At 39.5% G+C, this 26,543-nt stretch overlaps 3 protein-coding genes across 3 annotated transcripts in view; all 3 read left to right on the forward strand.

The window, feature by feature from the left end:
- Positions 1-2,554, forward strand: part of LOC104443445 (F-box/kelch-repeat protein SKIP4) — a 32,578-nt gene extending 30,024 nt beyond the window's left edge. Inside the window, 4 exon segments of the mRNA XM_010056839.3 lie at positions 421-775; positions 778-1,123; positions 1,739-1,789; positions 1,791-2,554. Coding sequence (XP_010055141.2) covers positions 643-775; positions 778-1,123; positions 1,739-1,789; positions 1,791-2,334 — 1,074 coding nt within the window. The 5' untranslated portion in view covers positions 421-642 and the 3' untranslated portion in view covers positions 2,335-2,554.
- A 7,104-nt stretch (positions 2,555-9,658) lies between these two features.
- Positions 9,659-13,725, forward strand: LOC120293447 (receptor-like protein 7). The gene is made up of 2 exons (XM_039312770.1): positions 9,659-10,811; positions 11,921-13,725. The coding sequence occupies exons 1-2, from the start codon at positions 9,659-9,661 to the stop codon at positions 13,723-13,725; spliced, it is 2,958 nt and encodes a 985-aa protein (XP_039168704.1).
- Positions 13,726-21,695: 7,970 nt separating this feature from the next.
- Positions 21,696-26,293, forward strand: LOC104445913 (integrin-linked protein kinase 1). Its single transcript, XM_039312771.1, has 8 exons — positions 21,696-21,731; positions 22,298-22,531; positions 23,790-23,870; positions 24,037-24,131; positions 24,376-24,496; positions 24,570-24,649; positions 25,928-26,040; positions 26,124-26,293. The coding sequence occupies exons 1-8, from the start codon at positions 21,696-21,698 to the stop codon at positions 26,291-26,293; spliced, it is 930 nt and encodes a 309-aa protein (XP_039168705.1).
- The last annotated feature ends 250 nt before the right edge of the window (positions 26,294-26,543 follow it).

Consider the following 26,543-nt stretch of genomic DNA (forward strand, 5'->3'; position numbering starts at 1 on the left):
GTTTTTTCGGTTCCGGGAAGTCGCCGTGATTCCTCGGCATCCGTCCGCAATGGAGGCAATTCTACGTTTCGAGGATGCGTGAGATGTAGAAATTTCGAGTGTGGTCGAGCGAATGGGCAAGCTCGCGACCTAGAAGAGATTCGTGGGTTTCTTCCTCCCTGTGTTCGAGAGAGTGACGCTGGGCTGAATGTCGATTAAGAGTTGATTGAGTTGATTTGTCATTTACATTTCACAGAAAAAGGAGGTTTCAGTGTCAGTCTCGATCAGTCTCCATCCCTGACTTAATTGTATGCTTTATCATGAAGTCGTTTCATTACTTGCGCTAGAGGAAATTAGAACGAAATCCATATGGGTATCATCCTAAGTTGAGATATATCCTTGGATGCTCTTTTTCTGAGTCTTTTTTTCTTTCATTTGCAGGTCGCTTTCTACATTGCTTTGCTCTCAAGTGCATACCACATTTACACGAAATGCACGGATGAAACTAATCTTCCTTGCTTAATTATTCTACGTGGTGGTCTGCCAGTGCCTAGAGCATAGTCAATTTTCAGTTTTTGTTGGCTTGTTTCGAGAGAAGGTGTGGAAACGATTAAATTTTGTCTTTTTAGCCTAAATTCGACGGTTCCTAGCTGAGGTACTGCCATGGAATGTATTCAAAGTATGTCTCAAGTGGCAGCTGGAAATGAACTCGCTCAAATGCCTCTGATACCTGGGCTTCCTGATGACGTCGCTCTTTCCTGCTTGGCAAGACTTCCACGGAAGTTCCACACAGTCTTGAATGCGTGTCTAAGCGATGGAGAGATGTAGTTTGTAGTGATGAGTGGTATTCTTACAGGAGAAAGCATAAACTTGATGAAGCATGGATCTACGCTTTGTGTAGAGACAAACATGAACGTAGTTTCTGTTATGTGTTAGACCCCAATTCCTCGCGAAGATGTTGGAAGCACATTCAAGGCATTCCCCCACAAATTTCAAAGCGAAAAGGCAGGGGATTTGAAACGCTGGGGAAGAAGATTTACTTTTTGGGATGTTGTGGTTGGGTTGAAGAGCCTACTGATGAAGTGTACTGCTATGATGTTTCTGCCAACACATGGAATGAAACTACTTCATTGTCGATTGCGAGGTACATGGTGATATTAATGTTCTTAATCTATAAAATTGGCCATGCACTGTCTTTGCGTGTTGAAACACTGCGGTTTTCTTTTATTTTCCTGGGCATGGCGTTTCTTGCTATCATTTAGTTTAATCTTCTTTGTAGGGCTTGGATCTGAATTTCTACTCAACGAAAGATTGGCCTTTTTTCTCCTTATTCATCTATAAGTGCAAAACTTTGCAGATAATGATGTTTTGGTATTCTAGACATGTGTTAGGACAATTCATCTTCATGAGGACACATATTAGAATGCTAGGGAAAATATAGCAGCAATAGAACTTGATAGACACAATAGAGGAGGAAGTAGTAAGTAAATAACCTCTGAAACTCTATGCGGTAGGAGAGAACTTATGATCTCTATGATACATTGTCACCCATAAGGGAATGATAATGAATCCTCATGCTCTTGACTGGTGGTGGTGTTTCTTGCCTTCTACCAGATGGGAAATATAAGAACAATAAAAGCTGGTGACTTGATTGTTTGATGGGAATTTTGTGTAGACTGAACTTCCACAGGTTTCTTTTTTCTTTTTTCATGCACTGAAGGTTATATAGCTTCTTATCTGATTCAGTTAAGCTCTTCAGGTGCTATTTTGCTTGTGAAGTCTTGGATGAGAAAATTTATGCAATTGGGGGTAGGTACAGATCTTAGTGGTCCCAATTCTTGGGACACTTATGATCCCAGCATAAATGGTTGGATCTCTCACGTGGACCCTAACCTTGTTCCTGACATAGAAGATTCTGTGGTATTGGATGGGCAAATATATATCCGATGCGGTGGTTCTTCACTTTTGTCTCATGTCTATGCCATCGTGTATGAACCATCGAGGGGCTCGTGGCAACATGTGGATGCTGACATTGCGTCTGGCTGGAAAGGTCCAGCAGTCGTCATAGATGGGACTCTTTATGTGTTGGATCAAAGTTCAGGACTAAGGCTGATGAAGTGGCAGAAGGAAAGCAAGGATTGGGTGGTGGTTAAGAGATTGTCACAGCTATTAACTCAACCTCCTTGCCGACTTGTTGCAATTGGCAAGAGATTATTTGTCATAGGGAAGGGGCTTAGCACGCTGGTGTTCGATGTGGACCAGAGTGAAAACGCAGGAAGAATAATGGTGGGATCTTCCATATCCAAGTTGACTTCTGATTATGATGTAATTAGCTGTAAAGTTGTAGCACTATAAAGTTGCTCGGGCTCATTTAAATTCTTGTTGGATTGTCATTTGTGACCCCAAAGGCCCCCTTTTTTATGATGTTTGTGGTCAGTAAATATGTTGGGTTGTTCTTTCTGAGAATGGACGCCGAAGAAGTGAATGTAAATTACTTTTGTAAATATGAACAAGGTTGTTCCTGCTACATTAGTTGACATTTTAGAGAAATGGATAGCGGTTTTTCTTTTCTACACGTAAGTGTGGATAGCGGTTTTCGTGAAAACGCTGCTCTGATCCATCCTGCATTTCCAAGATTTCACAAGTTGTCATAGACTTGTAGTAACAACCTCACTAGAGAGAGATTCCGACCCAAAATCTAAAACGACGAAGTGAATACAGGCGATTGAAAATAGCGTGAAAAATTATGGTTTTTTTAGTGGTTCCGGCATTGGTCTCGTTGTTTTTTGACGAGTTTGGTTCCCACTGTTTTGTTTTTGTGCATGATGAACGTAGCCTATTCATTCACTTAGAAACAGCTACCGATTGAGAGATGCCGGTACGATATTGACGTGAAGATTGTCGGAAGAGGCCCTTCGTCTCCGTGCTGCTCCAGGAGGAGTTGATGCGTTCAGAAGGAACGGAAGAATTTCGATTCAGATGGATCGTAACGCATTCCGTGGGATGCGGTGACTGAACTTCTCAGATGAAAATGCCTACAAAAGGTACCTGTGTGACATGCACGTATGCCGGCCAGCTACTTATCGAGCACTAAGAAGGATAAAAGATGATATGATACAAAACTTGAAGGGATAATGACCCAAATGATTCTTGAATTTTAATCTAATATGTAATGTAATCATTAAACTTTTAATTTGTAATGTACAATATGATTCTTGAACTTTTCATTTAAGTTTATGTGTTCAATTTAATCTCTAAACATTATAAATAATATCACCATATTGAACAAATGAAAAAACAAACGTCACATGGGCCAAGGATGAAAAAGGCCGCTGAGGCCGAGAAGGAAGATAAGTAGTGAGGCCGGTTCATTTTTTGGTTAAAAGCATGTTTTTAATGAGTATTTAACTCAGTCAATTTTTAGACGACCTTAGTTTTTGAGAGTTCCATCTGTATTTTGACATTCTCTCTTTTCTTTCTCTTTCTTTTTCTTCTGTGAGTTAGAATTATTTTTTTCTTTTGACGTCTCTCGCCATGCAGATATTAGACTGCTGTTGGAAATGGAATTTATGGAAATTTTTAGTGAGGCTTATCACATTGATAGTGTCGAAGACTACAATATAATTTAGCTATGTTTCGGGTGTGCATTTCAACTGTATCCATTACAAACATATCATAATGTTAATATTACCAAAGCACAATTTATGACTATTGACGAGGGCCTTAGGGGTACTCTTAACATTTTTCAAACGAAAATAATGAGGGGGCCATATTTTTGTTTTGTTCTTACTGCTTTTTGGTAGATTTCGTTTTTAGTGGAGAAGCTTTTGTTGGCAATGATAAGCAATTTGAGTGTCGAAATTTCATTCTGGTTTGGGCGATTCATGCACTAGACACATCTGGAAAGACACCAGCACTAAATTTTGTCTATAGACCCGTGCTTTGCATGGCCAAAGTCTTGAGATGTGGATTGATATTGAAATCATTATTCTAGAAGTAATACTTGATATGTTGATATGACGAAATGGTGAAACTAAATCATTTGTGTGCACACAATGTTGTCCATACCACGTTTAGATAATACAAGAATAACCTAACGTTCTCATGCCGTGACTGATGGTTCGGGTGCAATCATGATTGCATAATTGGTCCATTAAAATGGCATCACATTTATTTTTCCACATATAGGCCAAAATTGAAAGACCCACAAAAAGACTTTTGCCACTTTGAATTGACAAACAAGGGTCATTTTATATTTATTTTTTTCAAAAAGTTAATGTTTTAACATATGATTGTACTGATCATGCACGATTCATAAAATTATTGAATACAATACGTATTTGGTCTTTGTCTTATCTCTATTTAGTTGGTTCAGATGGTCAGAAATTTTCTACTTTCCTTGTAGACTTGGGCTTAAACCCTATTAGGAGCACTCTGGAAATATAATCCCAATTCCACCAAATCTATATGATGTAATGCACCCTTAAGATCTCCCAACAAAATGAACTAATTGAAGTGCACGAAAGCGCCTTTGGATACCACTTCACCGCTAAATTACAAAAAAGAAAAGCTACGTAGGAGTGATCATTATGGGTTTTGTTGGTAGAACTCAAAAATCAAGTTGCAAAGCCAAAACTTATATTAGGAGGTGTGGTACAAAAGAATTGCTATACTTTAACTTTTTTTTTTTAAACTTTTCTTTTTAACCAATAGATATACATAAACAAGTAGGGTACTGGCAATTTTGTACAAGATTACATTGAGAAGATGTGTGTGACGTGCAAATTGATGCGGCCACCCCAAATTCTCAACTAGAGGAAGACTTGGAAGACGACTTTCGAGTCAAGGTACGGTTGATGACTTATGCTGAACGCGAAGTCGATGAAATACAAACATCGACTTTGCCTACACGGCAAGGATTTTGATCAATGGCATGACAAGTGCCTCAAATTCTGAAGAAGTTGAATCACATAATTTACACATAGCATAAACAAATACCAAGTATCGAGGCATGACCCAAGAGTTTAACTCCACGGTTGAAGAATAACAATTGGAATACATAATTCCATTTTAGGGTCATCCACCTTGGTATTTGACTCAATTTGTCCGTACATGAGAATTTTTTGCGTTTGCAATTCACCTATCTAAGATGGACTTCATTGTCGTGGAAAAAGGGAGTACCACTAGTTCATTCATTTTGCTTTGTAAGAATAAATGACTTGGACTAAGATCAAATTGAAAGACTAACTACTCATTCAAATCGTCTTAGTCCTCTTCGAATGGGCTTTTACTACTTAATAGGCACAAGTGTTGTCACGAGCCTAGTTGGGCGGTCACTTTGGCCCCATTTTTTTTTTTTTTTTTTTTTGTCGATCCTACTCTACTCTCATGCTAACTCTCACTCTCAGATTTTTGTTTTGCCTCTTTGCACGACTTGGGAGTCGAAACCCACACTTGAAACTAAACCTTCCCTAAGAAGGTGGGGATTCAAATCCCCCACCCCCTTCCATTTTGGAAGGGTGGCCAGTGGGCTTTGGCCCCACTTGGAATGGAACAATATTTCTATGTTCTAGATGTAACTTGATTTGTTTTGTTTAATGTAATTCTGTTATTCTCCACCTCCATCCTCATCCCACCTTGCGAAGTGCGGGGCAAGGTTGGCTATTAGAACGATGAGGAAAATGATTATATTTTTGCTAGTTCATTTAATAAGAACAACGAATAGATATGGCAAATGAGGAGAGATACGTTTGTAATTTACTAAGTTGGTACCGATAAATGACATTAGTGATAGATTGAAAATGATTCACAAACTTGCAATTAGAAGTAGGAATTACTAAGGAAAAGTGAATGATTTATAAGAATTTAGAAATGACCTTTGCATTTTTTAAATATAACAATTATTTAATACTGAACAGTGATTTTTTTTAAAAACCTACATATCCAAAATTTTAACTTCATTTCAAATCACTGAAATATTTTTTTTATAGAATTTTGTGATGTCAAAACACATTTTTACCAAATTATCAATTATGAGAAAAAAAAAGTCCATATGACTCAACATGTCACAAAGATATAGAATAATCTATGCGCATGAAATGGAAGGTCCAAACATGACATCCTAAGTTGGTGTTACGAAAGGTTTGATGATTTCTTTGAAAAAAATTGTTATGCTATTGCACGTTGATTTTCAGTATAAAGTGGAATAAAATCTGCTCTTTCCTATTCGTTTTTGAGTTTGATAAATGCATTGCTTATCAAGTAAGGGTGATCCTCCGTGACCTATTGATTCATAAAGAGCATGTCACGGGCTTCTTCATGCTTAATAAAGGGCATGTCTTAGAACACAAATTAATGAAATTGTAAAGTTATAGGCTAGCCCATCCACGTGAAACTTTGGCTAGGAAGCGTCGGATCCATGTTGTACCAGGAAAAAAAAAGAAAGGAAAAAGAAAAAAAAAAGATGGATTTAAAAAACTTGCCTAGAATTTCAAGATGAGCGGTGTGAACATCCGTCCACTATCTCTTGAAGGGAAAATTTGAACCTTAATTTTTGTGCTTTCTTTGGTTAAGGTCTTTTCAACTTTCAATTTATCTAATCATATCTAGCCCCTAGAACCGATTCTAATAAATTTGAATTGACGTGTCTGTCGGACCATTTTAGAGTATGAAGTGGGAAAGACAAACTTGCTTTTGTGGACTAGTGTCAAAAAGCATCTCCTTAAATGAATATATAGGTTGAGTATAATAATTCAGTCCAAACCAAGCTTCTATGAAGTGCCAAAATGCGCGTCCTTATTTTCAACCTTCAAAAGACACAAATTTTGATAAGTTCAAACATAGTATTTTTTTTCTTTTACAGTCAAGTCCATGTTCTTAGAATTTATCTAATTAAGTCTTTAAATTTGCATAATTTTTCTAATCAACCATGCCAATGTTCGAGCACACAAGTCAATGCCAAAATATGAGTCCTTAAAGAATATCAAGTTTGAGTGTAATTATTTAATCCACAGGCGAAACTACATCAAATACCAAAACGCGTCTCCTCCGCCTTGTTCAAAAGACACTTTAAAAAAGCAAAAGAAAGTTTCGTCTAGGAAGCTTTTTCTTCTCCCATCGTACAAGGGGTAAAAAGAGATGGATAAAAAAATAAAAAATAAACAACTTTTGACTAGAAAAATTGCTTGGAATTCCTGAATGAGCAGCGCACCGTTGTTTCGGACTTTCGGTCCACCATGTGCGAGCGGTAAAGTTGTACTTTTCCTCCCTTAATTTACACTCTTTTTTTCAATCGAGTTCTTGAACTTTTAATTCAATTAATCAATTCCTTAAACTTGCATAAAAATTTTAATTGAGTTTGATCTTTGGCACCAGTTCTGATAAGCTCGATCTAATGCGGCAATCAAATCATTTTAGAGTATGACGTGGAAAAAAATTAACCTCCATAAACAAACCACCATGGAAAATAATGTAAATGTTTTCCTTTAGGAAAAAGCCACGAAAAATCCCGAACTTTGCCTTAGAAAGTGACACATTTACCCCAAATTATTTTTCGTGACGTGAAAGACCCCAAACTTCTCAAACCGTGACACATTTACCCTATCAAGGGCATTTTTGTCTTTTTTTTCTATTTTTTCCTTCTTCTTTTTTCTGTTTTTCTTCTTCTTCCCTCTCGCCGGCCATGGCGGAGCCGGCGGAGGGAAGCCGGCGTCCGGTGAGGGCGGCCCTCGCCGACCCTCGCGGGCGTCGGGCGAGGGCCTACCTCGCCGGATCCAGTGGGGGCACCCCTCACGACACCGACGAGGGCGGGGACACCCTCTCTCGACCTTGCCGGCATCGAGCGAGGACGGCCCTTGCCAGACGCAGGCGAGGGCCGCTCGACGCCAGTGAGGGCAGGGACATCCTCGCCCGACCTCGTCGATGTCAGGCAAGGACGGCCCTCGCCGGATCCGGCGAGGGCACCCCTCACTAGGTGCGGGCACGAGGGCCGCCCTAGCCGACGCCGGCAAGGGTGACCCTCGCCCAATGCTAGCGAGGGCAGCCCTCGCCGGACACCGCCTTCCCTCTGTAGGCCCGGTGAGCGGAGGGAAGGGAAGAGAGAAAAAAAAAGAAAAAAATTTAAAAAAATAAAAAGACTAAAATGCCCTATAATTTTGGGGTAGATGTGTCACATAACAAAAGTTCAGGATTTTTGGTGTCACAAAAAAAAGTTTGGGATAAATGTGTCACGGTTGGCAAAATTTAGGGTTTTTCACGTCACAAAAAAAAGTTTTGGGTAAATATATCATTTTGGGCAAAGTTCGAGATTTTTCGTGACTTTTTCCCTTTCCTTTATGGAAATGCCACAGTTAAATTGTTTGCCTCCACGTACAAGGCATTGAGATGAAGAAAAGCTTCTTATTTTAAGTCATCCTCCGGCCTTATCCGAGGGTTGTGTCAACGTAAATTGATTGCAATTGGTGTAATTTCCTGAAAAATTACTCTTTGGGACACGAGGTCGCATACTAGTCTCTTGTGTTTTCCTTTTTGGTTTATTCTGTCAATACATTGGGGTAATCTCCTAGAATCCTCCTTTAAGACCTGCTTGATCACTAAACGATGGGATGTAAAATTGATTTCATTGACTGAAGGTTCAAAGAACCTAAAAAAGAACCTGCATCTTTGGGCAGCTCAACACTTGATGGAGAAGTGTTATTTCAACGCCAGTGGTTAGGTTGGTACAACTGGTTTGTAAGGAAGAAAATTCTTTCTTGAGGTTTGTCAAGTTTGTCTTTTTCTTTTCTTTTCTATGTGAAAAAGAAGTGGGAAGGGGACCATACCAATAATACTGGCAATGAATGGCAAGCACGGCACGACAAAATTTTCAATTCCCACGTGAATTTTTAATTATAGCTTTTTGACAAATGATGCCTCATCTATGTTTGGACTCTGGAGTCTCCCCGTCATTTCCGAGAAAGCATCGTCTGGCCTTTGCATCAGTAGATCAAAGTCATCCCCATCGTGGATCACATCAACCCTTCGTTCAAGTCTTCCGGTCAAGTCTTCTTCTTCTTCTTCTATCAAAGTCATCCCCATCGTGGATCACATCAGCCCTTCGGTCAAGTCTTCCGGTCAAGTCTTCTTCTTCTTCTTCTTCTTCTATCAAAGTCATCCCCATCGTGGATCACATCAGCCCTTCGGTCAAGTCTTCCGGTCAAGTCTTCTTCTTCGAGTTAGAGATGGAGAAACGCACAGGCTATCCATATGGACGAACAAACAACTATGAACAACTTCTGTACTTGAAATTTACCCTTGAAGTTATGAGTCAAATCAAAGGGCATGAACAATTACCTGGAAGCTTGTCGCCAATTTCCAACACGTCGCTGAAAGAAAAGAATGGATACTTTTAATAAAGTATGAAATATAGATAAAAAAAGAGAATGCCAAGCCCCTGTTGCTCTCGGGCCCTATATAATGAAAGAAATGTTCATGCGCCTAACATCCTGCAGTCTTCAAACCCATACAGAAGGCATACCTAAAATCAGTTTAAAGTATTGGGGTCTAGCACTATGAATGGCCAAGTAGCAAGAAATTTCCATTGCCAGAACCAATTGTTGCTGCCTATAAAAACCTTCTACGTTGCACTCGCCCTCGAAAACTCACTTCAGTAACCAAAATAACAGAAACAAAAGCAGAAAATATGGCAGCCTTATCATTATATCTGCTGCTTACTTGGATATTCTTGCTGTCTCTCTTTCGTACTAGGTTTGCTGAGGTACTTTGTCATGCGGACGAGAGCTCTGCCTTGATGGAATTCAAGAGAAGTTTCAGAACCAACACGACAGATTGGCGATGCATTCATCCAAAAGTCCATTCCTGGTCACTGGATGGAAGTGGAGATTGTTGTTCATGGGACGGCATCAAATGTGATGAAGTCACCGGCCGAGTGATCGCCCTCAACCTTAGTAGCAGTTGTCTCTCAGGCACCATGAGTCCTAACACCACTCTCTTTCGACTCGTTCACATGGAGTCGCTCAATCTCGCTTTCAACAGCTTCAACTTCTCCTCAATTCCGTACGGCTTCGGTAATCTTTCAAAGTTACAATACCTTAATCTCTCCTCCTCTGACTTTTCTGGTGAAATCCCTCACGATATCTCGCAACTCTCCAAGTTAGTTTCTCTTGATTTGTCCTCTTCTTCGTCTGAAACACTTCGTATGCCCAACATGGGCGGCTTCGTTCATAACTTGACTGGGCTAAAAGAACTTGATCTTTCTTTGGTAAGCTTGTCATCACCTTTCCCACCTATGCTAGCGAATTTCTCTTCCTTGACATTGCTCAGGCTAGCATCTTGCGAATTGAGTGGAAACTTTCTAGTCAGCATTTTCCAGCTGCCAAACTTAGAAGTCCTTTCCATTGCTGACAATTCCGACCTTTCTGGGTTTTTTCCCGAGCCACACTGGGGTTCTCCATTGAAATCCTTATACCTTTCCCGAACCAACTTCTCGGGAGAAATACCCTCTTCGATTGGAAATCTTAGTCTCTTGAATGAGTTAAGAGCCGAGAATTGCTATTTCTCAGGATCGCTTCCATCTTCAATGGGTAATCTTTCTCATCTCACTATTTTGGACTTTTACGCAAATAACTTGCAAGGTCAAATCCCTGTTTCCTTTGCTAATCTTACCCAGCTATTGGAGCTACAGCTCTCTAACAATAACTTGCAAGGTCCAGTCCCTGTTTCCTTTGCTAATCTTACCCAGCTATTGGAGCTATATCTCTTTGACAATAACTTGAGCGGTGATTTTTTGGAGTGGGTGGTCAACTTGACAAAACTCACCAGCTTGGACATTTCAGGTAATAGTTTCTTTTTGGTTATATTAAGCGCAATTGTGACGTCATCTATGCACTAGTCCACTCAATGGACGACAAGTGGCATTATGGGGGCCCACCATCATAAGTCTCTCTTTGCCGGTTCGGACGGATCTCTTTCCTCCTCCATCTACAACTCCATGGAACCCGATCTCTCGAGCTCAGTCGCTGCTTGCTCCCATCTCGACCATGACCAAAACCCCCACTGCGACAGCCGCAAGCAAAACTACCATCGCCGCCTCAAGAGCTTCGATTCCGGCAAGGGCCTGAGCTGGAAGGCCTTCTAGCACAACAAGTTCAGCTAGGTCCTGAACCACGAACAGCTTCTTCATCAACTTATTCTCCCTCAACTTCCTCAACTTTTTGACCGAAAGAAAAAAAAAAAAAAACTTCCTCAATTAATCCCCCGGGACGTCGTGATCTTGATGGTCGGATCGACGTGCATCTCGTCCTCCCGCAACCTCCTCAAATCCCTAATTTTCATATTGACGCTTCCATTGCACCCGAAGAACTCGGCCTACGCGCCGATCGAGCACGCGGGTGGTGGCCATCGATGAAGCTCAATTTTGCCAATCGACGAACTACTCGATGACGTAGTATGTCCCTCGCCGCCATAGGTGATGGGAGAGAGGATCGAGGTCTGCCTGAGTCGAGGTGTGAGGCCCAGAAAGCGTTCACATCCTCGACAACTAGGCCAGCCAGAAGGCCTTTCGGCTCAGGCCGACGCTGGAGGGTTAGGGTTTTGGGAAGGAGGGAGGAGGATAGGATGATCTTTGTGGCATACCTGGAGATCTTGAGAGCATTGTCGAGGTAGGCCTCGAGGCGGAGGAGGAAGTCGCCCTCTTTGGTTTTTCCCGTGGCCGTTGCGGCAGGGGTTTTGGTGGTCCAAGAAGATCGGTGCGAGAGGAGGAGAGCGAGAGAGACCTTCCAATTCTTGACAGTGCCCCCCCCCCAATGCCTATTTTTCTGAGTGGGCTACCGCATAATATTTTCACGCGAGGAGATTATTTAGTCTAAGAGAAAACGAAATTGAAATTGATGGGGTAACTAACGCTCTTTTGTCTTGTGTCTTTTTTTTTCTTTTTGTTTGGTAGGTAATCAGTTAAGCGGTGGATTTCCATCTTCATTTGAGAACCTAAAGCAGTTGACTCATCTTGGCCTTTCTGGCAACGACTTGCACGGTGATATTCTGGGCGCATTGTGGAATCTAAAGGATCTCAAGTCGCTTTTTCTCGAGTCACTTAATCTCAATGGTGTTCTCGATGCGAATGATCTATTCACACTCAAGAACTTGACAAAGTTAGTTTTGTCCAACAATAACATATCTTTCACCAAGTCATTCATCAATGCCACGACATCGAAGCTGGCCTACTTATACTTGGATTCATGCAACTTGACCGAGTTCCCACGGTTTATAGGCTACTTGAGCGAATTGGAGATGTTATTCCTACAACACAACAGAATTCAAGGGATGATTCCTAGATGGATGTGGAACAATAGCAAAGAATCTCTAAGGTATGTAGATCTTTCTCACAATCTTTTAACTGGCTTCGAAAATAACCAGACCAATCTTCCTTTGCCGAACTTGAACATTCTTGACATTAGTTCTAACTTGCTAAAAACAACCCTCCCTGTCCCACCTCCCTTGGTCATGGTATACAACATCTCCAACAATTTCCTATTTGGGGAAGTTCCAACATCCATATGTGAAGTGAGCTATCTTACCGTGCTCGATTTGTCCAACAATACTCTGAATGGCACACTTCCTCCTTGTTTGGGAAGTATTCATCCTTTGATTTTATTGAACCTTGCGAGAAATAAATTCGATGGCATGATTCCTCACATTTACTTAGATGATTGTGCATTGAGGTTGATTGACCTCAGAGAAAACCAACTAAGTGGTATTGTTCCGAAATCTTTAGGAAATTGCAGAATGCTAGAGTATTTGAATCTTGGTGACAACCAAATTAATGATACGTTCCCATTTTGGCTATCGGAATTGACCTACCTAAAAGTAATTGGCTTGCGGTCCAATAATTTCCATGGTCCCATAGAATCTAATCTAAGCCAGCTCAACTTCACCAGTTTACACATTCTGGACATTTCCAACAATAGCTTCAATGGCGAATTTCCTTCCAACTTGTTGAAGAGTTGCCACGCCATGAAGGTCATGGTTGGTCAAGATAAATTGGCATATTTGGATATTGAAACGTTTCCTAATGCTTCATTCTCCATAAGTATGACTTATGCGATGAAATTGATGAATAAGGGCATGAAAAAGGAATATGCAAAGATTCCATATGTCCTCATCGCAATTGACCTCTCCAACAACAAGTTTGAAGGGTTCATTCCTGAACTCATTGGAGATCTAGAATCACTTCGCATGCTCAACCTTTCAAACAACCTTCTCAATGGTAGCATCCCTCCTTCCTTGGCCAATCTCACAGTGCTCGAAGCACTGGATCTTTCCCAAAACAATCTTGTGGGAGAGATTCCTCAACAACTAGCCCGCCTCACATTTCTTTCGGTTTTCAATATCTCTCACAATCGTCTATCAGGACCAATACCACATGGAACACAATTTGATACATTCGAGAGTAGTTCATTTGCGATGAATAATGGTTTGTGTGGAAGCCCCTTGCCAAATAAATGCACAAATGGTGAGGATGCTCCAGCACCACCATCATCTTTCAAAGTGGATGATGAAGAAGAGTGTGTCTTCAACTTGGATTGGAGAATCGTGTTGGTTGGCGTCGGAGTCGGGTTTTCGGTTGGTATTGTGATAGAGAACCTGATCATTGACGATAAGAGGATGTGGTTCTTGTGCTGCTCCAAGAAAATGGCAAAAGGATGGAAAAAGGTGAGGAAAGCTCTGGCAGACAAGAAATTATGCAGCTAGATATTTAATGTTCCGTCTTTAAGTAGATCGTCGAGAAAAGTTATACAAGCATATGTGAAGATTCTGATCTATGTTTATTTGCTATAGTAATATGGAGATGTTGTTTTCTTGCTCATGAAGGTTATAATTCTTTTGAAGATTCTAACTTGTGTATGTCCGTATATGCATCAGCAATGAATGAATGTTCTGTTGTAATATAGACATAATTTGAGATGATTAGGTACTATCGAAAAGCCAATTAATATACATCGTGGATGACGTTGTAAAATATTTCGTTGTCCATGGAAACCAAGAAGATTGGAATAAAGGTTCTCTTGGTTCACAGGTAGAAAGAGCCTTGCTTTTGTTCATTTGAATGTATATTCGATGGAACTTTCATAACAGAGCATTAGCAATCTGTGTAGTGTCAAGATATTCATGTCGGTTATTTATGTCATTTTCTGTTGGTAGACCAATGTTACGCTGTGATTGATTACAAATTGTTTCTTCTTTAAAATGAATGAAAACATGTCAATTTTGAGTGTTGTCATATCAAGTTTATGCTTTTCTTGGAAAATTTGTATTTGTGTTCGAGTCACCAAGGAGATGCCACTTCCCATGCTCTTCCAGAAATTAGCTTGCAATTTAAGTGAGTTACCAAGAGCTTTTGAAACTATTTTTTCTTTAAACTAATATGGTATCCTACATGAAAGATAATTTTATAGAGATCATCTTAAGTTAAATGTAAAATTATTCGCTTAAGGAGCCTATAATTTAAAAAGTGATTTAGTTTTATGAGTATAAATGTAAACACGAAATCTAAAAATCAACGATTTTAACAAACCTTCTTGAATTGATCATAAAAATCCAATTTATAGGATCCGAATGAGTAGGCGTTAGGGAAGTCCCATCTCTATACTCGTCCCACCCCTGCAAAGTGCGAGGCAAGGTTGGTTATTAGAACGATGAGAAAAAGCATTATATTTTTGCCTGCTCATTTAATAAGAAATGATGAAAAACATGGCAAAAGAGCAGAGATAAATTTGTACTAAATTAACGACAATAGTGATAGATTGAAACTGACTCATAAACTTGTATTTAGAAGTAGGACCTTTGTGTTTAATTTTTTAAAAATATAACTATTATTTAATGCTGATCAGTTTGAATGTTTAAAAACCTACACATATGAACTCTTACCATTGGGAGGCCTTGAGGCGGAAGAAGCCCCATGTCTTCTGGCACGCTCTCGTTTGGAACAGTGCCATCACGCCTAGGTATCAATTCAACCTTTGCATTATTGCAAAGGGTAGGCTTCCTACCCAAGCTCTTCTGCTGTCTAATGGTACGATTGATAGTGGATCATGTCCTCTTTGCAATGAAGTTCCTGATTCTATGGACCATCTCTTTTTTGCATGTCGTGTCACGGCCGGTATTGCTTTCTTTTGGGCCGCCAGATGCAATCTTCCTTGGCGCAATAGGTCTTGGGCTGAAAATCTTCGTTGGGCCACTACCTTGCTGTCGAGCAAGGATTTTTATTAGAGCATTGCCCGTTTTTCTTTTGGGGCACTTTGTCATATCATTTGGAAGAACAGAACAACATTCTCTTTAGAGATGAGCCCCTTTCCGTCCTGGCCATGAAGAATCATCTTTTCAAAGTTGTCAAAGACAAAGCTCTCACCTTTAGGAATGTGGAGGATTCTACTCGGAACAAGAGGTTGCAGCGCAACTAGGGTTGTGACCCGATTATCTTCTCTTCTAGAGATCTTGATCCTCCTACTTGAGGATTCCTTAGTGCCCAGTGCCTCTTCTTGGTTTTGCCTCACTCAAGGTTGTTGCGGCCTCCGCGGGGGGCGTCTTTCCCTCATGCCTTCTCATTGTGTGCGTGTTGTATCTCGGCTGCCGGTTGTTTATCCGTGCCCGTGCTTCTAGTCTTTTAGGCATTTAGCTTTTGCCGCTTGTCTCTAGGCGACGGTTGTCCTTGCCGTCTTTGCTCTTTATTGCTTTCTCTTTTACATCTTGGCATCCTTCCACTCATAATGATCTATCTCATCTTGAGTGTAAGTTTTTGGTGCCTTGATCTTTTGTAAAGTTTGGTCTTGCCTCAATATACTAATTATTCCTACCAGAAAAAAAAAAACTCTTAACTTTATTTAAAATCATTGGAAAGGTTCTTTTTTTCTATAGAATTTGTGATGTTGCAATACGTTTTTACTGAATCATCCTTTACAGAATTATGGGAAAATTCATATGACTCGATATGTCATAGCAATATAGGATAATCTATTACAAAAATGAATTGGAAAATTCAAATGCGACATGTCAAGTTGGTGTTATAAAAGGTTTGATGATTTCATGAAAAAAATATTATGCCATTTGATGGGTGCAAGTAATCTCACAAGCCTGGTTGGTCGGTCGCTTTAGCCCTACTTGGAATGGGACAACATTTGCAATTTCTTATTTATCCTATGTTCCAGATATTTTTTAAGGGGTCGGAGCACACTTATATCAGACAATGTAACTTGATTTGTTTCGTTTAATGTCATTATGATTTTCCTCGAAAGAAAGGGAGAATAAAAGCTTCACCTCTTGTGTTTAGGCATTCATCATTCATTTTCTTTTTCTTTTTTTCCTTTTTTAGATTATTATCACTTCAAATGTTAATTTTGACATGAGAATATTTTATTCCTATTCTTCACTCCTATTGTATAACAACACTGGCATTTTTATCCAGTGCAATGCCATGATACTTGAAATAACATCTTTAAGAAGTCGTGAATATTTACATATTTTAAGCATGGAAGTTTGTAAAGTATTGTCCAATTGTAATGGCATTGTGGTACTCTACGTCATCCCATGAGCAGCAATCTCCATGTGACCTCGATAAACCTTCGCATAAACACATTGAAAATATGTTTTGTAGGTTCTGAAACTTGGTCGAATTCCATCAAGGCAAAGCTCTCATCCGGATGGCATGGTGGCTTGGCAAGTGAAGTGTGAATCGAAATAAGAAGGACGGATGAGTAAGAAGTGCATAGAGTAAAGACACCATGATCTCTGTTTTTGTTACTGAAGCCGGTTAAGATAGGAAAAGGTTGGGCCTGACTATGATTTATGTTTAGAGACAGTTTGGAAAAAGTTGTTTTTTGTTACGTTGGCATTAAAGATTCTACTACTAATGTAATTGTAGGATTTTGTTGAATATTGTACTTAGCATAAAAGAGAGAGACGTTCTTTCGGCAATGTAAAATGGGAGGGGCTAAAAGTTTGGTTTTTGTGGGGAATAGCGTAATGTAGGTAGTGAAGGCAAAGTTAAAGCAAGAAGCAATTCAAAATGCAGCTGTTTATCTATTAATCATATTGAATTTGTAATACAATATGTGTATTGAGTATATCTCTTATTGTCTTAGCTAAAATTGTTATGTAACTAGACAAGAGGAAAAGAACAACTTAGTTTAGAGTTCTTTCATTGCAGAATGTGTGGGGAGTAAAGTTGCAATTTGATTTCTAATTATAGAGTGGGCTACCGGTAGAGTTAGTATTTTACATAGTAAATAGTTGACATTTCTAGTTATGGTGGATATCTATTATTTTTTAAGTTTTGGCAAGGTGGATATACAACTAATATTCTCTAAAACTCAATTCATTTTGTGATTGTTGTTTTTATGGTATCTCTAGCTTTTTGAGGCTGCATTGTTCATGTCACATGTATATGGTAATTTTTCTTTCCATACAATCAACACGACATTCTTTCAACATACTTATGCCAATTAAAATTAGATTTGTTGATAAATTACCTCAAAATAAGAGAAATTATTTCACCTTCGAAATTAAGTGAGTGCTTGCTTTAGAGATTTGTCTAGTCAAAGAAAAATTTATGTTCTATTTTTGCTGTGATTTTTGTACTCTGTCTAATGTCTCTCAACAATGGTAGATGAAAGGTTTGAAGGATAACAATTGTTTACCCTCTTCTAGTATGGAGCTTGAAAAGATCTACAAACTCAACTTTTGTCATAAAATCTGTGTTCACCTCTTCCATTTTACTCCACTTTTCCTCGTTGGCCCATTATAGAGCAATTAGTATCTTTTCATTAGATCATCTACAATCATTGTTCCACACATCACATCAGTCTCAACCTCATCCCAGATTGACATCACTATAGCTTTGTCTTGAATCCACTCATTACTAATCTCATTTTTTATGAAATTCCTACTCAAAGCTAGACATTTTCTTTACTAATGAAGAATTGCATGCATAGGTGAGATATTCGCCATCAACTGGAAAATGAGGATTTCAAGGTTTGGCATTGCTCGATTTGGTTACTTGTAGATATCAGTGGTTCTTGCCAATGTTCTGAAGAATGTTTAGCTTCATGAAGTTTATATTCCAAACACAATCTCTCACCAACTCAACTAGAAACCTTTCAAACAGAAGCGCTACTCAATGCAAAGCTTCGACTTTGCTCTTTGTTGGGCCTCCAATCTATCAACAACAGATATATTTTGAACATCGATTTTCCCTCTTTAAAGCAAAAGAGATCAAAATTGACACTATGTCTTTTCCTCTCCCAACCCCTTCCCCCTCCCTCCCTCCCTCAACCTTTCTTCATATCTTCCACGGAAGGGAGGGATTTAACCTTGATCTCTCCCTCCCCTCCTAGTTGCTTTTTTTTTTTCCTTTCCTTGCTCTCCCAAATTTAGTTTTAGATTTGAGAGCTTTGTTCTCCGATATAAAATCTAGGAGTTTTTTTTTTCTTCGATCTAATTATAGATTTTGGAGTTTTAATGAATAAGTACTCCGCCTCCACTTTCAATGGTGTTCGCAACCGTTTTGGTGTCAAATCTATGCTTATTTAAGTTATGGCGCTTCGCATTGGCTACAAAACTTGCTCTCACAAGTGTCAAATCTGATCTTCTTCAACGTGTTTTGTTTTTATGCAGTGATGGTGTTGGGGATGACAAATCTAAGTGCACGCCGTCGAAAGGCAAAGTTGTAACCATAAATGGAGATCCTAGCATGTGCTTATTACTAATGACATTTTGTGATTTTATGATTAACCACCGATCCTTTCACTTGGATGCAATAATAGATCATGAGCCTATGATTATTTGTGCCAACCATGCTCCCATGATATGCATTGATTTCTGATTTTTGGTTTGTTTTGGAATTTTTTGGGTGTGTCTTGTTATTATGACTTTGAGATCTTCTATTATGTATCATTTTGATAATGAATGGAATTTTTTTTTTAAAGAAAGCACAAGGGATCCATGGTTCGAATCATAAAGTGAGGAAAAAGTAACTCGTATGAATATCACTAGCCCTTGTCCTGTTACTTCTTTTGAAAAACACAAATCCATCTAGAAAAAATGTGGACTTAACAACAGAGTCCTCGATCTTGATAAACTCGTCCATAATCAAAGCCGACAGGTATGAACCCTAATGTCAAATCTTGATGCGCCCTTTTAGTAAATGTCGTTAATGATCAACCTATTGACTTCTTTCCTGAGAGAATTAGGGGTGGGTCTCTCTCAAGTTTGATTTTCTTTATTCTATGCAAAGATGTGAAAAGAATATAATATGACCATTAAGCCTAGTGGCAGAATTCGAGCTCCGATTTCCACTCTATCTACCCAATTTTTCTTTCAACATATGCCCAAATATATTTTATTGTTGCCTATATATAACTCTATAAACTTTTTCCAACATATGTCCAAATTCCATCTATTTATCACCATGCTAGATTTGTTCAACAATAGTCTAAACGGCACGCTTCTTCATGTTTGATTTGAATCTTGGGAAAAATAAGCTTGAGGGCATGATTTTTTTTTCATAGTTATACAGATGGTTCGGAATTGAGAATGGTAGACCATAGGATGAATTGATTGCGAAGGGTCTGTTCCTAGATCTTTGGTCAATTGTAGAATGCTAGGGATAGTGAATCTTGGTAACAATCAAAATGGTGATCGCTTACCCTTTTGGCTATTAGATTTGACTAAGCTACAATTACTAGCTTGCATTCCAGTAAGCTCCATGGTCTGATAGGAACTAACTGTCAGGCCAATTTAACTTCACGAATTTGCAAGTCGCAGACCTTTCCAACAATGGTTTCAATGGCGAGCTACCATCCAAGTTGTTACATATTTATTTATTGTTGATCAATTTGAGTTCATGGATATTCTACAAAAACTTTCTTCCGTGGGTTGGGAGAGGGTGACACGTGGAATGAAACTTATGAACAATGGGACGGAAAGGGAATACTCGAAAATTCAATATGCCCTCGCGGAAATTGATCTATCCAACAAGAAGTTCGAGAAATGGATATCCGCTCAAATTTGGGATTTGAAGCCACTTCCTTCACATGCTTAGCCTCTCAAACAAAAACTTTCACCGGTCCGCAAAGCTGATGACTGCGCTGGAATCTCTACACCTTTCTTAAAACATGCTCTCCGGAGAGATCCCTCAAGAACTAACCTAGCTTCTGTTTCTTTCTTTTTGGGTAAGTAACTTAGCTTGCATTCCACAAAACAAAGCAAAGTGGAAGAGCACATCCATTGCAAGCCACAGTACCAAATCAGAGAAAGAATGGCAGCAAAGCCTAGAAGAAAACATACCACTAAGGCTTAACAAAGGGAAAAAAAACAAGACATCAGAGAACAAACAGAAAGCAATAATAAACTACAAAGTTCAAGAATCATTTGTTATAATAAGTCTCGAATTTGAGCCCATAATTATAGGAAATTCCAAAAGTTAGATGTCGTGGACGTCCAGTTTTGCGCTTCGGAAATCAAGATTTCTTGTTCGGTGATATCAAATTGGAGTAGCACAAGAAAGAGAAATACTACTTGCCTATTTTGACTTGGCGTAGAATTTTTTGACCAACTAGCACAAGACTTCCTCAGCCAGTGGATATATATTTATATATCTATATATACATATGTATTATAAAATTAATACCACGAAAAATTTCAAATTGATACACTTCTAATAAATTTATCATAAACTAATTTTTGTTATCATAAAAAACCCTAAAACTAATACATTTATAACAAATTTATTCTCCATTAGTTCCCATTAAATTCAATTAATACCACGAAGATCACATTACATATTAGGTTAAAGATAGGGATGACATTGAAAAAATGAAAAATTTAAGGATCACATCATATATTAAACTAAAGTTTATGGATCATTTGTCTCAATTTCGCTGGACTCGAATATATCCGGCATCTTGCCAAAGCTTAGCTTTTAATATTTTTAAGGGGTGGGAACGTAATGAGAATATTCCCTAGAGATTCGCGTTGGAGAAGCAAAGCTAACAAGGAGGATTTATCAGAACGAAGAATCTACCTGGAACATCATGTCGACATAGCATATACATTTAAATACTCACGTCGGAGAGTTCCTAAATTTCATTACATGCGGTGGTGCTGCATGTCGAAGACTCAGTGACTCACGTAGTCAGCTTGTCCGAGTTGACTCGGACGTCGCCGGAGCCGGCCCCTCGCCGAGCTCGCCTCGAACTCGTCACCTTTTCGTCCGCCATTAACGTCGAGCTCGAGAACGCCGTCGCCCGGCGACGTCTCTGAAATTTTCCATCCTCTGCAGATTTTCACGAGAAACGAGCGGAGGCGCGCTCTGGGTCGGCTTCAAAATCCCTCCTTTCGCTGCGGCGGACACCTCGAAGCGGGGAGGCTCCATTGCGACGCACTCTCCGCAAGAAGACAGGAGTGAGCTGTGAGGGGGCGGGGAGTGAAAAGAATTTACAAAGAGAGGCCTCGTTGTGTCCGCTGGAAGGGATGAAGATCCTTTTGGATTATTACGTCAGTTGCTGCACAGTTGTTGCCATTGCGATGATATTGCTGCGGTCTCGCTTCTCGTCGCAGCGTCGGTTAGTACACTCCTGGACTCGTATTGGATTCCCATTTCCGCCTGCCACTTCGCCGAGCATCATCGGCGTTTCCCCTTCGGCGGCTCCGCGAGTCGCTAGTCGGTGATGGAGGATTGGGACCTCCGGTTGTCGCCTCCCGAGGTACAGGGTCTACGTTGCTAATGTGAACTTTTCTGCTGAATTCTGCTAGTTTGCTGTTCTTTGTCATTCGCTGAAGGTTTAATGTAGTAATCTGTACCCAGTATCTACAAAAATGGGACGAGTGTGTTGTGCTGTTGCATCTCACATTGGTTGACACTTTCTGTGTCTTTTTGTTTTTCTTTTGCTGGTTAGTTGAAGGTTTTTCAGATTCGGTTTCCATTGCAAGCTGTGAATTTATATTAATCCTTTACTACCAGTGCGTGTTTTCTTTCTAGTCATGTGGCTTCGGGTTCAACTGATTATTTTTCCCCTGGAGACACACGTTATATAGCTTATCTGGCCGATGAAGTTTCAGTAATCTACGGTCTTCTGTGTTGCTTGTCCACTGACCAATTTTAGTATTCTCTTTGGGGTCATTGAGCAATTCCAATGTCGTACTTGTTCTAATAATAGAGATCAACTAACCAGGAATTTTTATCTTATCCCTGTTGGTGGATGCTGAAACTTTTGCCTGGAAAGGTGCGGGTATGATCAATGATTTTGTGAGATTTTGTGTTGTTGTGCAGAGAATGCTGCGACACACGATCGACTCAGGACCGTACAGGTTACTCTCTTGCTCAAGTAAAAACGACAAAGCAGGGGTGTTACAGGAGCTAGAGAAGGGTGTGCAAGCAAATTTTGCTGACTATGATAAGAGGACAGCTCTCCATTTGGCATCATGCGAAGGTTGCACTGAGGTGGTTGTGCTACTTCTTGAGAGAGGAACTGATGTGAACTCCATTGACCGTTGGGGTCGAACTGTAAGTTTTTCTTTCTTTCATTTGCTACCTGAAAGAGTACATTTTCTGTTACTTAGCTGCAGAAGATTTTTATTACGACAGAAATCATAAGTTACATATGAAGCTCTTAGGTGAGTTTGAAAATGTAGCAGGCTTTTGTAATCTTCAAGAATAGCATAGTTGGATGTCAATTATTTTGCAACTAGCTAGAATGCTTCTCACCTCTTTCAATTATTTTAGCCTGTTCACATTTTCTGAAAGATGCTCCTCAATCTCATAGAGAACTCCCGTCCTATGAGGAGGACTGGAGTATGTCAACTGCCTTTTATCACCTAAACAAGCATGATACTTATCAACATTTTTTCTTGTGACGCTTATCCGTAAATATTCATTTTCTCATTATAATTGGGTTTTCTAAGGAAGTGTTTGGAGCAATCAATAGTACTTTTTGGGAGAATATACTTCTCCAATTTGTTATTTTCCTTAGCAGAGCTTTTGCTGATGTCAGTAAGCTTGCAGCCATTGTCAGATGCCCGTAGCTTTGGTCATGAGGACATTTGTAAGATATTGATGGCTCGGGGAGGAATAGATCCGGTATGCTATCTTCCTGAGTGCTGGTATATAATGTGACATTTCTACACTATCAATTATTTCCGTTCAAAAAGTCCACCTTTTTTGGTGTTGATATTAGTTTAGGCTGTTTGTATGAGTTGTTGACTTTGATTTCGAGACTTCCATCATTTACAGTTCAAGAATTCTTTCCCTGATAACTCTCCTTTGGGAGATTCTCCATATGATGCTTCTCCTACTTCCATTCATTACAAATATTTAAACTTGGTAAAGATCAGGACCTGGTATCTTCCTCGCCATAGGGTGAAGCCTTTACTAAGGCATTCCATTCAGGAGGGGATAAACTCAAGGAAAGAACTTTGTGTATCTTCTGCACGAAAGTAAGCTTCATAAAGGGAATAATTAGAGATGTTCTAAGATTGCCACTTCAAAACTTAAACCTGCTGGAATAATTAGAGATGTTCTAAGAGTCTGCCATGGTTTTGTAACCTAGGGCACATAAATCAAAACTTAGGAACCTGCTGGCTCGTCAATTTGTAGAATATGTGTGTACTTCAGCCAACTCATTGTTCGACAGTCTGCAGATGCTTTGCATATAGGGTTTTACATCCATCAGTAACCTAGGGCACATAAATTTGGCAGTCCAGCCACAATTTGGGTGGAGTGGACAGTTTACAATGTATTCCTTTCATCTTATTGCTTGAAACAGGTTGGACTTGATGCACAAAATCCATGCTATGAGATTGACTGCAATGAGATTGTCATGGAGGGGGCTATTCTAATTGGAGAAGTAAGAAATTGATCGATGTTTGTGGCCAACTTTTGTGAGTCCAATCCTAAAAGAGACTGTCACTGCCTTGTCACCTTGGTGAACTAGAGATTTCGTGAAAGTCTTTTAGAGTACTTCATGTAATCTATGTAATGCCTTGCATTGACTTGACTTTGTTGGATTCCAGGGAGCGTTTGGTGAAGTGTATATGGTGAAATGGCGTGGTACAGAAATTGCAGCAAAAACAATACGTTCCTCCATTGCCTCAAATCCAAGAGTTAGGTTAGTTTACTCACGTGTTAAGTGAAATTTCATTCAAGATGTGCTTGTTTTCTTGTTCATTTCATAAAAAAATTTCTCCGGAAAAAAACATCTCCCATTACTGAAAGTTGATGACAGAATCTGAAAAAAAATCTAGGATACAATAGTAATGTTTGATAGCCACACAGGTCTCTTCTGATTAATTAATGTGTTGTTTAACTTTGTGCTTTTGACCTTAATTGTGAACGGTGGAGTTGTATCACAGGAGTGACTTCATGAAGGAATTGGCTCTTTGGAAGAAGCTGCGCCACCCTAATATTGTGCAGTTCCTTGGCGTTCTAAAGCAATCTGATCGTTTAATCTTTCTCACTGAGTATCTCCGCAATGTGAGTCTTTACATTTTAATGGAGTTAACTGTAGTTTGGTTGTCTCATTTTCCCATTATTGGTGTTGCTTCAGGGAAGCTTGTTTGATATACTGAGGAAGAGAGGAAGACTTGACCCACGGACTGCAGTTGCATATGCTTTGGATATTGCAAGGTATATATTGTCGATCCTTCTATTCTGAATGATGATGGTGAAGTGATCTTTCTCCAATTTAGCTGTCATTTTGGAGGAAGTTTTTCTTTCAGCCAGCAAAATTCTTCAATGTTCTCCTTTACTTATCATTTTTCAGCATTTTGATTTGAGTAGCCTTTCAATGGCATAATTATAGTTGTTTTTCTTTTTTGCAATAGGTTTTACCTCGTGGACCTGCTTATGCTTGGGTTCAATCCAATCAACAGTTTCACTATTTGTTTCCAGTGTCTTCCTTAGGTTCTTGAATTGTGATGGAATTTTAGCATTTTCTTTTAATTTTGGTTAGGTAGAGATAGTTCCTCCCAATGAAGATAAAGTTAAGGCCAGCTGATTTTTGGCAACATTACCAAATACTAACTTAAAAATTGAGAAGAACTGCAGCGATGTTTGAAAATTGATATGGGGAATCATGCTGTAATCCATGGCTTCTGCTATGAAAGCATGTATAGCTATTCATGTCTGGCTGAATCTGTTAGTGGTTTACTATTCACATTATGCGATTCCAGTTTGGCTGAATTCTCGTGATTGATGCAGGGGTATGAATTATCTCCATCAACATAAACCGCATGCTATAATACACCGAGATTTGACGCCAAGGTATTTTACTTCAATTAAACTCTCGTTTGCAATATAATTTGAGCAAGGAAAAGAGAAGGGGGGGGTGTCTTACAAAATATGTTGCCTCAGTGCATGGGTGAGGGTGGCAGTGGTCAAGGTCTTCCCTCTCATTTTTAAACTCATAGGAATAGTGCTTGCAACCATTCTGTGCTTAGAGAGCCATGGTTCACTGAGGTTTTTGTTATGAAGGAAGGTCATCTTTGGTCAATCTGAGGTCTCTTCTCCCATCATAACCTACCCACAGAATAGTAACATCAATTTGTTGGTAGTTGGCATTGCATACCTGAATACAGAAGCAACTCTACTATCTATGTATATTAAAGTTTGATTCAGCTTAGGCTTTGAGCTCAGGAGACCATTCTGTAAGAAAAGCACATGTTTGCAAGACTAGCTTTTCAATCAGCTTGATTGATGTGGGTAGATTTATTCTAGACAGAAGCTCAGCCCCTCTCGCCATAAATAAAATCTGGTGAGTTTCTGCTAGGATGATTAGCCTTTTGCTTCTAAGTTTCTAGAGGAGGCATTGTCAATGGTGCTGATAAAAGCTTGGCATCTAGTGGTGCAGTTTTTGCTTTTAAATCAGAAAAACTAATGATTTTCTCACTTTTGGAGTTCTTGCAGGAATGTGTTGCAAGATGAATCCGGCCATCTTAAGGTGACAGACTTTGGCTTGAGCAAGATTGCACTGGCTAAAGATGCAGAGGGTTACAAAATGACTGGTCGCACTGGCTCATGTTAGATCAACTGTTCATGAACTTTTGATTAGTTACTGATTTTTTATCCATATAGGTAAATAAACTATATGCTGTTGATCCAGATCGTTACATGGCTCCAGAAGTTTATCGTCGAGAATCATATGGGAAGAGTGTTGATGTCTTTTCATTTGCCATGATCATCTATGAGGTACACAAGACTGTGGGTGGATCCTCTTCTCATGATCAGTTGAAGGACTATTCTCTTCTATACTTGAAAGACTTCGCACCTTAGTTAAATTTCATTATTTGCATGGATCATCAACTGCTTGGATATTTCGAAAGCTCATTCAACTTATTGAGACACATTAATCATGACTGCATTCCTCATAAGAGAAGCAAAATTGTCTCCAGATGTTTTACGGGGGACCATCTCATAGGGCACTAACCCCAGAACAAGTGGCTGATAGAAGAGCATACGAGGATCATCGTCCACCACTCTCTTCATACGTACACCCTGAATCAGTTAGAGCGTAAGTTGTTCC

The sequence above is a fragment of the Eucalyptus grandis genome, chromosome 5, assembly GCF_016545825.1.
Source record: "Eucalyptus grandis isolate ANBG69807.140 chromosome 5, ASM1654582v1, whole genome shotgun sequence".
Lineage (NCBI taxonomy): Eukaryota > Viridiplantae > Streptophyta > Magnoliopsida > Myrtales > Myrtaceae > Eucalyptus > Eucalyptus grandis.